General features: G+C 36.7%; 1 protein-coding gene across 1 annotated transcript in view; it reads right to left on the reverse strand.

Annotated features, from left to right (window-relative positions):
* Positions 1-14,055, reverse strand: part of LOC127422185 (metabotropic glutamate receptor 5-like) — a 108,378-nt gene that overhangs the window by 55,158 nt on the left and 39,165 nt on the right. Inside the window, exon 4 of the mRNA XM_051665517.1 lies at positions 3,145-3,394. Within this exon, the coding sequence (XP_051521477.1) occupies positions 3,145-3,394 (250 nt within the window). The remainder of the gene's footprint in view (positions 1-3,144; positions 3,395-14,055) is intronic.

Here is a 14,055-nt window from a genome sequence, read left to right on the forward strand (position 1 = left end):
TATGAGTTTGGATTTGGGTGATGATGCAGTGAGATAAAGATTATGTAAATACACACACATGCACACAGTAAAAGGGATAGTTCACACCAAACATGAAAATGTTGTCATTATTTACTCACTCTCATGTTGTTTTAACCCTGTATGCTGATATTTTTCAGTGAAACACAAAGGAAGAACTGTTACATAAATATATTCCATACATTTTCCATTCCATACAGTGACTGTGAAACTCCAAAAAGGACCATAAAAGTGGTTCATATGACCCATGTGCTATATTTCAAGTTTCAGAAGCCATTTGATAGCTTTGTGTGAGGAACAGACATTTCAGTTTTTATTCACTGATAATCTTCCCTGCAGCTCTCAAATCTCATACCCCATTAAGCGTATTCGAACTGGCGCATCATTTTACAACACACATGAGAACCAATGGCATCAAAAATGTTCAACCTGCCACAAAGATAATTGGAATGCGAACTGACATTTCAGAGCTTCATTGTAATGGATGGTTATCAATAACTACTTACATTTCAGTCTGTTTTTCACACAAAGCTATCATATGGCTTAAGAAAACTGATGAAAAATAACAAACATGCTATATGAACTATTTTTTTGGTGTTTTTTATGTAATTTTTAGAGCTTGACAGCCCCTGGTCACTGACCGTTTTCACTGTAAGGAAAAGAACAGTGTGAACATTCTGCAAAATATCTCCTTTTGTGTTCCACGGAAGAAAGAACGTAATTTGGGTTTGGAACAACATTACGGTGAGTGAATGATTACAGAAATCATTTTGGATGAAGTATTCCTTTAATAACAGAGGGGTTTTCAGCGGGTCGTTCTGCTCACTTCACTGCGTTACAAACCGCTGTGCTCTTTTGCGGTTAACAGCCGGCCTCTTGTTCAGTTTCCACTTCAGACAGAAAGAAGCCCTTCATCTGACCTGAGACTTAAACAGTAAACACGGTAATAACGGTATGTGAGAGGTTGTTACTGCAGCCATCAGAGACACTTGAAGTCAGTGAGGGGAGACATAGTGTGTGTGTGTGTGTGTGTGTGTGTGTGTGTGTGTGTGTGTGTGTGTGTTTGTATGTCTTCTGTAGCCAATGCATAGAACCCCAAGATTATGAAACACATTTTACCTGCAATGATAAAGATGTTGATGAAGATGATGTAATGACCATGATAATGATGATGCAGTGATGATGATGATGATGTAATGATGATGATGATGATGATGAAGTCGACAATGATGAAATGATGATGATGACAATGCAATGATGATGATGATGTAATGACGATGATGTAATAACGAAGATTTAATGATGATGATGGGCATTTCCAAACGGCATTTTTGCGCCCTTGAAGGGCACTTCGGGAAGGTGATGCCATTCGAAGGGTCCTTCCAAACAAAAGTAAGAAAGTAAATTTTTCACTAAGGGCCCTTTTACAAGACATTTGTGAAGGCTACATTCAAATTGTTATACCATGCTCCCTTCAGAGTGTCCACATCAAGAGCTCTGTCCTTCATAGTGAGTAGGGCATAGGGATGATCACTTTCGATTGGAATTCGCCTGATGATGCAATGATGCAATGATGATGATGATGATGTGTTGATGATGATGATGATGATGTTATGACGATTCTATAATGATGATGATGATGTAATGACGATGATGTAATGATGATGCATTGATGATGATGATGCAATGATGACGATGATGATGCAATGATGATGATGATGATGTACTGTAATTATGATGATGGTGTAATGACAATTATGTAATGATGATGCCTTGATGATGATGCAATGATGATGATGTAATGATGATGATGATGTAATGACGATGATGTAATGATGATGCATTGATAGTGACGATGATGCATTGATGATGATGCAGTGATAACGACGATGATGTAATGATGATGATGATGTGATGACGATGATGTAATGATGATGATATAATGATGATGACGATGATGATGTAATAACCATGATGATGATGATGCAACGATAACAATGTTGATGAAGATGATGTATTGGTGATGATGATGTGATGATGATGATGCATTGATGATGTTGACGATGATGATAATGACGATGATGCTGACAGTGATGATGATACGATTATGATGTAATGATGATGATGATGATGATGATGTAATGAAGATGTTAATGATGATGATGAAACTTCATGTCGTTTTTCATCTGGACTGAGCAGCCGATGCTGAAAAAGTCAATAACATAGGGTATTCATATGTAAGAGAATTTCTTAAAGGAAGTTTAAAAAAAAATCAATTCTATTTTTTCGGTGAACTATTCCTTTAAAAAGGACATATGGAGTCTGGTGTTTTATGTCCACCTACTCCGACATTATAACACAACACAGAACTCCCTCCTCAGTACACCCAGGCCATTTACTGAAACTAAACTGCAAAAAAAAAAAAAAAAAAAAAAAAAGATTGTGACATTGGGAAAAAAAAACTCATTAACATGTGACCGCCCACATTTACATATCAACATCTGTTCAGTATTCAGCAACTCACACTCTGATAAACAACAATGCAGACTATGCCAACATATAGAGGTTAGCCAATCATTTTATATTTACAAATAAGTCTTAAAGGTACAGTAGCAAAATCAGCCTGTTTAATTCAGAGGGTCAGAGAGGGTGGAAAATGGTCATGAAAAAACTCAGTTATTTTGGTGCAAGAAATCTTAAGGTGACAAATGAAACTAAGGTGTGGAGTGAATACAATTTTGAGAAAATCTGTGCATGAGTTTGTTGAATCGCTGAACATCAGTTAATGTGTGCATTTGTGTATAAATCAAAATAATCTACAGCAGTGTTTCCCAACCCTGTACCTGGAGGCCCCGAACACTGCACTATTTGGATATCTCCCTAATCAAATACACCTGATTCAACTCATCAGCTTGTTAGTGGAGACTTCAAGACCTGAATTGGGTGTGTCAGAAAAGGGAAAAAATACTTAAAGTGCAGTGTTGAGGGGGCCTCCAGGAAACGGGTTGGAAACCACTGATCTACAGTATGATCACTCTAATTGCTCTAGTAATTTTCAGTCAAAGCACAGAGAGTTTTTGCATAATGTTTTTCTTTAATACATTTTTCATTCATTCATGCACTAACCTGCCGACCAAAAGGAACTCTCCAACAAGGTTCTTTCGTCTCATGGCCATGAGGATGTTTCGTACAGTCATGCCCTCACAGAAACATGCCACCACGCGAGCTTTGGGCAGGTATTTGCGTAGTTTCACGAGCAGACGGTCAAAGTTTTGCTCGCCGGCATTACTCCAGATTTTATCCGAGTGAGCGATACAAATCCCTTCCTTTGCTGCCATCTCTTTAAATGCCTCCATTCCACTCTCCCCATAGTTACCTTGGAAAGGTCAGAGAGAGGGAAAAGAGAGTTATGGGATGCTTGGGAAAGATAAACAAGAGAAATCAGAAATCAGTCATGGTGTTATATGAAATTGTGGAAGTTTGACACTTTTGATTAGTTTAATACTCAAGTGGAAAGTCACTAAGGAAGTTATTCGCCAACTATAATTTACCCATAAAACCAAAGTGTAATGACAGGTTTATAGGTATGTTAATAATAATCCCAGCCTTAAGCCAAACACTGACCCTAAGCCTAAAATCAGACTGGTTAATAATAATGGCTGATACAATACTGATATTTTTGTGTGTATATTGATTAACATTGATAAACAATCTTATGGCACATATTATAAATCTACTACTTAATATTCTGCTGTTAAAAAAAAAAAAAAAAAAAGTAATACCCATAGAGTAAGGTCTATTCCACACACACACGTTTACATAGCTATCTAAATGGGGACACACCATAGACTTCCATTGTTTTTTTTAACCCTCCTAAGGTGAGGTTTTCAGTCATTTTTGACAAAAAACATGTCTAACATTGAATAAAAATGGTTTCCTTCATCTGAGCAGAACAAGACTTGGTGACTTTTCCTCCAATTGCTATCTGAACATGCAAAAAAAAAAAAAAAAAAAAAGGCCTTGATTCAATAAGTCTAAGTGGTCGTAAATAAATAAGCGGCATCTTTGGTATTCACGGTCAAAACTGACCGACCATTGACAATGAATGGCAAAGACCAAAAAACAGAGACATTTTTTATTTTTTTTTATCTGTCAAATACAATCAATAAATCAGCCATAATGCAGGAAAAAAAACAGACAGAAATTACAGGGTGAGACTCTAAAACATCCTCAGTGCAAAACATACACAACCACTCAAGAATGAAGAAGTGTGAGGCTTTTCTTTTTTTTTTTTACATTTGTCAAATAAAACCAATAAATCAGCTACAATGCTAAATATACACACTCAGAAACTAAGGGTTGAGACGATAACACACACACAATGCACACACACAGAACCAGGGCATCAATAATTGGAGCTCTACAGCCTCTTTTGGTCATTGTTGGCATTACAAGTCATCTGTTGTTTTCCAGCTGATGACAGCAATCTGACACACACACGCACACACGTTTGCAAAATAAATTCTTTCTATTGAATGTTTTGCAAAAAATTGCAAAATGTTTACTCTGATTGTTTCTTGATGTTCATTTTCTGTTTCATAATGTGGATTTTCTTGACATTATTATGCATTTACTTTGAGTTATTACATTTTTATGTTTGAAAAAAATTATTGGAAGAAAAATGCTTATTCTGTGTCTTCTTTGTAACACCATGGTCAGGTTTGATGACAAGCATAATGAAATTTTTTTCAAAAACTGACACTTAAAAACAATTTTAAAATAAATTAAACAAATAATAGTTTGATAATGTCTAAATATACGTATATCCCAGTGCATATCTTGTGATAAAACATAAAATTAGGTTACAACAAGCCATCAGACAACATAGCAGGTGGCTGTTACTAGCATGACATGGTTTTCAAGTCATGTTATTTATATTTTGTTCACCAGATGGCAGCAATCTGCATACAATCTATGTCACATCCTCATATTTTCTTCATGTTTCAACTTATATAAGTGTAGTTTCAAAAAAGATTTTGCTTATTTGTATATGCAAATAAATGGTCAAATGTAGACATTTTAATGTAAATAAGATCAAAATAGCATAAAATACCAAAAGAAATGGCTAATTTTATTGTTCTTACTTCAGGGAATGAAGAAATGGTATCATTACCATTATCATGGTCATCAATGATAAAAAAAAGAGGGTTACACATCTAAAACTTCCGGTCAAAAATGACCGCGACTACGAAAGGAAGGTGCCATTTTTGAATACCATAGGAGGGTTAATAGAAATCCAGTTATAGCAGTTCATTAAAAAACCTAATCATACCCAGATTTTTTGTTGTTGTTGTTGTTAAATTTGTTAAAATAATACATAATTTTACTTAAGAATGATTTTTACCTTTGAGAACTTCCCTAAGGGAAGGTTTTACCTAATTTACCTAAAGACTAGGGACAATTTTGCTTCAAAGTAAAATACACACATACAGTGTGGAATAGTGGACCTCTAATGTCAGAATATAGCAGTATGGATTTATCAAAGTTTGCAGAGACAATATTGACTCTGTCTCTCCCTGTCTTTTTATCTCTCTGATTTTTCCATTTCTTGATCTGTCTCTCTCTGTTTATATTCCTATCTCTCTCCCTATCTATCTATCTATCTGTCTGTCTGTCTGTCTGTCTATCTATCTGTCTGTCTGTTTGTCTGTCTGTCTGTCTATCTATCTATCTATCTGTCTGTCTGTCTGCCTGTCTGTCTATCTGTCTGTCTGTCTGCCTGTCTGTCTATCTGTCTGTCTGTCTGTCTATCTATCTATCTGTCTGTCTGCCTGTCTGTCTATCTGTCTGTCTGTCTGTCTGTCTATCTATCTATCTAGCTATCTATCTATCTGTCTGTCTGTCTGTCTATCTATCTGTCTGTCTGTCTGTCTGTCTGTCTGTCTATCTGTCTGTCTGTCTATCTATCTATCTGTCTGTCTGTCTGCCTATCTGTCTGCCTGTCTGTCTGTCTGTCTGTCTGTCTGTCTGTCTGTCTATCTATCTATCTAGCTATCTATCTGTCTGTCTGTCTGTCTGTCTGTCTATCTATCTATTTTAGCATTAAATGTGTTTAGCTGTTCGTGATCTGAGGTTCTTCAGAAAAGGTTTCATCAGGTTCCGATGTGGTGGCCCTGGTTGTCGTGGCGACGTGTAAAGTCTTGTAATTAGTCTCACAGTGAGAGTAGCAGACACGAACAGATGGCACACACACATACACACTCAAACTGTTTACACAAACACTGTTTTAGTTTCCTTTCTTAAAGAGGACTCCAGCTTTCACCTCTAATCAAATGGTAAATGAACGGAGAGCATTTCAAAGCATGAAACAACTCACAACAAAACATTGTTGGTGAATTCTACATGACATTTTTGCACCCTTGATGGACACTGTTGTTCCTAACAAAAATGAGCAACTGAATCCTTTCATGAAAGGCCCTTCTGCAAGACTGTTAGCGATGAGTACATTCAGTGGGCACTTAAGCTTCCATTTGCTTTCTATTTAATCTCATTGCTTTCTATAGAAGAAATAATTGAAATAATAAAGAGATCTCATTTGTTATATTTCTTTCATGTGAATGTGGACGGCTAGACACCTGCACTTTGGTTGAAATGTAAATATATATTCTAGCGGAAAATCAAACTTTTGAACCTCAAATACAGGAGCTGCCCTGAAGATTTACTGCAGGAAAACATCACATAGAGAGTGGGTTATAATAGCAGCCAGTGTGTGACTGTGTGTGTAAGAGAGAGGTTTGTTTTGAGACAGGTAACAGTTTTGTTACCTGTGTTACTGTGGACATGGATGTGTTGTTGCTGTGATTGTATGTGTTTCTGTACTCTCTCTGTAATTACCCCAGACACACTGGAGCTGAACAGAGATGCTATCTCTCTCTCTCTCTCTCTCTCTCTCTCTCTCTCGTTGAGGTTCAGCAGTCTGGGTTTAATTGAAGGAATGTGGAAATGTGTTTCATTCCTCTGAATTAAAAGAAAAAATCACCCATAAATGAACATTGTGTTATCATTTACTCACCCTCATTTAATTCCAAACCTATATTACAGTGTTTCCTCTTTGATTTTTTTTTAAATATTCAGTTTCCATTAAATAAAAAATATGTGTACCCAATGAACTCATATAGTGACCGAACAAAAGGTCGTTTTTAACCATAGATAAAGTAGTTTCCTACCATTTTTATGTCCTACATTACACATGGTCATCTTGTTAAAACAATTTTCATGCTCTCACTAATTTTATAAAATAAAACGTCCAATCCCTTTGTATGGCTAAGTCTAATATTATATCCTAAATAATCACAATTAAATCATATTTTCAAACTTTTTGCAGAATTTGGCAAAATTGCAGCTTGATTGGAAATGACGCCCAAAATGAAATGTTTTGTTTGATATTTCATCTCAAGCATGCGCTTCACTGACACTTTTGTCCACTTGGTTAACAAGTACACTAACTTTTGAAAAAGCTTTATGGAGGGGCAAAATTGTTTGATTGTGGTTGAAATGATCATCATTTTTTTTAATAATTCTAGAAATCATTTTTCACACAATAAATACTGAAATGGTTTATGTTTATTTAACTATTTGTTTAGATGATCAAATATTTAAACGTAATAATTTGTATGTTTATAATGGATTTACATACTTTAATATTGAAAGTCTGGGTCTGGGACAAGGTTAAAAACAGTCAAATCTATTGAAAAAAGGACCTTTATATAAAAACAAGAAAAACATTTGAAATCTGTTTGTTTTAATAGAAATCAACGCTTTGAATATGAAAGTGTCTGAATTTGAAGAAACACCCATATAGGTCTCCTAAATACAATATGATAGTTTTGTGTGAGGACCAGAATTAAGTCATTATTCACTGAAAATTACACATTCTGATGAAAATGGCACATCCTGACTGGCTTGAACATTCTGCATAACATCTCCTTTTGTGTTTCACGGAAGAAAGTCTTACAGGTTTAGAAATGACTCATCATATGTTGAATGATGCTGAAACGTCTTAATACAATCTAGCACATCTGACTCAGTGACATTTCTTCATAACAGAACATTCTGTGACCGCTAAACGCCTCTGAAGCCGAAGTCTACGGTCTTCAATCCCAACAAGAAAATGCCATGTCACAGTCATTTGCTTTCTTAACACAATGGTCTACCTGTCACATGACTGAAACACAGTTTGATAAAACAGATCAAGGTGCAAGAAACCTTGATAACATGTGGACTATGTAAGTGAAGAATATGGCCCCTTTAAAGTCTAAACAGTGCTGTAGTGTTCGTGTATAAGAGACAGATGTGCTTATCTGTGGAAGGTCTTTCTCAACCTATTACATTACTGTGAGGTATTGTTACTAAATCAAGTGGAGTATCAATGGCATCAAATGATAAAAATCCCCCATTGCATCATGTCTATGAAAAATGTGATATCATCTGAAATTCATCTCTTAAAATTCATTTTTATTCCCATTGTCAGCTTTACGCTGCCTCTACCATTGTCATGATTTACCCACATATTAAATCAAAATCGTGCACGAATGTGCCGTATGTGAGGAATCTAGTGCGGATACCAACACAGAAGTGTGACCAGATGGCACATACATGTCTGACTCCACAGGACACACACACACAGGTACATATGCTCTCTCTCTCTCTCTCTCTCACACACACACACACACACACACACACACGCACGCACATGCACGGACACATGGAGTAATGATAATAGAGTGATAGAGAATCTACCCTCTCCATAAACAGTGTGGATGAACGGACCCTTTTCACTTTTCTGTGTTTGGAACTGGGAAGTAAACTACAGAGAGGGAGGAAATTTATTTTCTGAAATAGTTTTGCATTCCGTCACTATTATTTTAAGTTCCTCCGCAATACCTTTATCCATCCATTATGAACATTTTTACTACTGCATAATAAAAAAAGGTTTTACTACAGTAACCATATTTTAATCATGATATTCTTGGTAAAACCACAGTAATAATACAGGAAAGCCAAAATTATGGGGGAAAAAATCAATAAAAAAAAAAAAAACATGGTTACTTTAGTATTAAAACCATGGTTCATTTGTGGTTAAAATATTTTGTTTTTTAAACCATTGTTTCTACAAAAGAAATTCAACCATGGTTTTACTTAGGGGTGGGCTATATGACCAAAATCTTATATCACAATATGAATAATTTTATATCACTATATATGGTTCAATGATTTGATGCTAATTTTATTTCCAGATCTTTTAAATTATTCAAAAGTACATAAAATATGCAATTTACATTCACAGTTACTTGAATACACCTCTTCTGTGAAGCGCATATTTTACATTTCTGAGTTTAAAGTCATTTTTATATTTTTTCTGGGGTTTAAAGTAGAAACATTGCATGTGGTGTGACCGTCCAGAGACAGAAAAAAGAAGTCAAAGTATAATTAAATGCTGAAATTCTTGAAAAAAGAAATGCTGGCATGAGTTGTGCTGAATAATCTTTTATTATTATTATTATTTTAAAATAATAAGCAGTGAAACAATTGTGTTTTAAAATATGATTAATATTTATAAACACTTTTGTCCCTCAAATCAAGACTGAGAGTGAAGATTAAAAAAAAAAAATCCTTTTTTTTTTTTTTTTTTCTCCCAATTTGGAATGCCCAATTCCCAATGTGCTTTTTTTAAGTCCTGGTGGTCACATAGTGATTCGCCTCAATCCGGGTGGCGGAGGACAAATCCCAGTTGCCTCCACGTCTGAGACCGTCAACCCGCGCATCTTATCACGTGGCTTGTTGAGCGCATTGCCACGGAGACATAGCGCATGTGGAGGCTTCACGCCATCCACCGCGGCAACCACGCTCAACTCCCCATGTGCCCCACCGAGAACGAACCACATTATAGCGACCACGAGGAGTTTACCCCATGTGACTCTACCCTCCCTAGCAACCGGGCAAATTTGGTTGCTTAGGAGACCTGGCTGGAGTCACTCAGCACGCCCTGGGATTTGAACTAGCGAGCTAGTGAACTCCAGGGGTGGTAGCCAACGTATTTTACCACTGAGCTACCCAGGCCCCCCAAAAAATCCTTTTTGACGTTTTTAAGAAAAGAAAAATTTTGTTCAGGTCATGTGGTGTAACCCTGAGAAAACTTCTTGATATTTTGCACTTAAAAATGGATTTTTTTCCCCTGGAGAATGTGTCTGAAAACTTTTGCTGAAATTAATAATTACGTTTTTTATACTCTCATGTATTCAAGGTGCAAGGAAAGTATTTTAATAACTTTTACTTGATGGTTACATCACATGACATTTTTAAAGTCTTTATTTTATTTTTGTAGAAAAATTCTATAAAGGTGTTTTAAATAATTATGAAACCAAAATGGACACAAAGATTTAATTTCTAAGAACATCACACATTTGTTAAACTAGATTTTTATACTAGAATACCCTGGACAACCTTATTTGTCAATGACCCATATACGACAAAGTAATTTCTTCTGGAAAATCAATAAAAATTGATTTATATATTAATGACCATATTGTAATATCTATTTTTAGATAATCCAAGGAAGTGAATTAAATATTTTATAAATGAAAACTACTTCCTCTTATATAATTTCTCTTTATTTGGAACTTACAGTTTTTTTCAACTGCTTACATACAAAATCCTTACTTCTCACACAGTTTCTGAAACCTGACACTCAAACACCAGAACCACACACCAAACCTGCAAAACCATACACTAATTCTCAGCTTTCGACTCGGTTTTCAATTTCATAAAACACTTTTTGCAAAACACAACACGCAATTCTCTATGTAACACACAAAAATCTAACAGGAAGTATCTTGAGTTCCTTTTTCAAACACAACCAATCAAAATGCCACACTAATTCATCAGTGCCTCACACTAACTCCTCACATGTGCAAACACTCATTGCTTTACTTAACACCAACCAATCATGGCTTTAGAATAGGCCTATAAATAGGCCAAAGGTCAAGTTATAGGTTTTGAACAATGGATGCAATCAATGCAGACAGAGTAAGGGGAGTTGGAGGGAGAGCCAGAGGACGAGGAAGAGTTCGAATTAGAGGAGGAGGTGTTCAAAGAGGAGCGAGAGGAGGAAGAGGATGAGTCGGACGGGGAAGAGGAGGAGGAGGAGGAGGAGGACAAAGACCAGGAACAAGAAGAGTGGTCTCTGATGAGATTAGGGCTACTGTCATTGATCATGTGATCAACCACGGTTTAACAATGAGAGGCTGGACAGAGAGTCCAGCCTAATTTGAGTCGATTTACAGTGGCGGGTATAATTCGAACCTTTAGAAATGAGAACAGGTATGTAACTACTGTAATGTACACGTTCTAATGTACACATAATAGCTATTTCAGCATAACATACGGTATACTATAATACATATATTTTAGCACCCATGCATCCATTTACTGCAGTGCACTGCATGATGGGTTATCATACTGTACAACAGTACAGCTGACTGTAAGAAGACATTCTGACTATATTGTATAAAATAGTATATATTATGTTACAGTTTATGGCACACACTCTCACTGTTCTTGAATCTTCTACAGAGTGGAAAGGCGAAGGTTTCATGGTGGGCGAGGTCACATGTTCACTGAAGAGCAAGAGACCGCTATCGTGAATTTGGTTTTGACCAATAATGCTACAAATATTCGCCAAATACGCAATAATATCCTTAATGATGCCACAGTTTTGGCTAACATAAATGCTGTGAGCCCCTCAACAATACATCGTGTCCTCCAGAAAAATCAACTGAGAATGAAACAGCTGTACAGGGTCCCATTTGAAAGGAACTGTGACAGAGTCAAGAACCTTCGACATGACTTTGTGGATGTATGCATACCACACTTTCTCCAATATATCAGACTTGCACCTACCAAGTCAGGCTATTGGGTTGTGCATATACTGATCTACATATTCTTTTGTCTTTTACAGAGAATTTTGGAGATGGATGCCCATGCCATCGTCCATGAATACATTTGTGGATGAGGTGGGCTTCAATCTCAGCAAAACCAGAAGAAGGGGGAGAAATGTCATTGGACAAAGGGCCATTGTCAATGTCCCTGGACAACGTGGCGGAAACATTACAATGTGTGCTGCAATTACACAGAATGGTGTCCTGCACCATCATGCCACACTTGGCCCCTATAACACTGATCACATCATACATTTTCTGGATGCTGTTCATGATATGCTTGTTCAAGGTCTGCAGAATGAAGACCAGGCAAGATTTGTCATCATCTGGGATAATGTCAGCTTTCATCGCGCCCATCAGGTCCAAAACTGGTTTGTTACTCATCCCCATTTTTCTGTTGTCTACCTGCCTCCATATTCACCATTTCTAAACCCTATTGAGGAATTTTTCTCCACATGGCGCTGGAAAATATATGATCGTCGTCCCTATGTCAACATGACACTTCTCCAGGCAATGGAGGAGGCATGTGGAGACATTGACGCTGCCTCCATCCAAGGTTGGATACTCCATACAAGGAGGTTCTTTCCACGGTGTCTGGCAAGAGAGAACATAACATGTGACGTGGATGAAGTATTGTGGCCGTACCCAGGCCGGAGGAGAGATGGAGCCTAGATACACCCAACCATCTCACCCACCAACAAACACACACACACACACACACACACACACACACACACCATTCCTTTGGAATAATCACCTTTTTCAAAATTATGTTTGGTTTCTGTCCAACTACACATGGTTGATGTATTTCTTTTCTTTCATACTGTTTAATACTGTATTCACAACCACAAATGCTTTCAGTAAAAAAATGAATAGTTTGGTTTCAATTTGCTTTCGTGTTTACCGTGAATTTTTCAACCTCTCTCTGCCGGTTACTTTCAATCTTGTACAGAAATGTACATAGGAGCTCATGAAAGAAGAGCTTTAGGTTTCGAATAACTGTGTGTATATGATATATCCAAAAATATAATATTATGGCAAAGATGTTTGCAACGTAGGACAAATGTTTGCTTTTGAGATGTATTTGTGATATTTTGAATGCAGTGCTTCATTTTGCAAGAGATGTGAGGCATTTTATGTGTGCAATAAAGTTTTGAAAAAAGAGGCAAAGTTTTGAAAATGTAAGCAGTTGAAAAAAACTGTCAACGTAAAAAATAATAAATAAACACTCAGCTTGGTTTTAAATCAACCTTACCATTATTATACTACATACTTATACTACTGCACCGCGGTTTTTTTATGTAGTGTGTGAAACAGATTAACCTGCGTGAAACACAGATTCGCCCGTGTGAAACACAGATTCACTCGTGTGAAACACAGATTCATTTGCATGAAACAGATTAACCTGCATGAAACACAGATTCACTCATGTGTAACACAGATTCACTTGCGTGAAACAGATTAACCTGCGTGAAACTCAGATTCGCTCGCGTGAAATACAGATTTGTTCACGTGAAACAGATTAACCTGCGTGAAACTCAGATTCGTTCACGTGAAATACAGATTTGTTCATGTGAAACAGATTAACCTGCGTGAAACTCAGATTCACTCATGTGAAACACAGATTCACTCAAGTGAAACAGATTCACTTGAGTGAAACACAGATTAACTCACATGAAACACAGATTCGCTCGCTTGAATCACAGATTCACTTGCGTGAAACAGATTAACCTGCGTGAAACAGATTCACTCGAGTGAAACAGATTCACTCGTGTGAAACACAGATTCACTCGTGTGAAACACAGATTCACTCGAGCGAAACAGATTTACTTGCGTGAAACACAGATTCATCGCGTGAAACAGATTAACCTGCGTGAAACTCAGATTCGCTCGCGTGAAATACAGATTTGCTCACGTGAAACAGATTAACCTGCGTGAAACTCAGATTCCCTCATGTGAAACACAGATTAACTCACATGAAACACAGATTCGCTCGCGTGAAACACATTCACTCGCATGAAACAGATTAACCTGCGTGAAA

Source organism: Myxocyprinus asiaticus, chromosome 31 (assembly GCF_019703515.2).
Source record: "Myxocyprinus asiaticus isolate MX2 ecotype Aquarium Trade chromosome 31, UBuf_Myxa_2, whole genome shotgun sequence".
NCBI classification, from domain to species: domain Eukaryota; kingdom Metazoa; phylum Chordata; class Actinopteri; order Cypriniformes; family Catostomidae; genus Myxocyprinus; species Myxocyprinus asiaticus.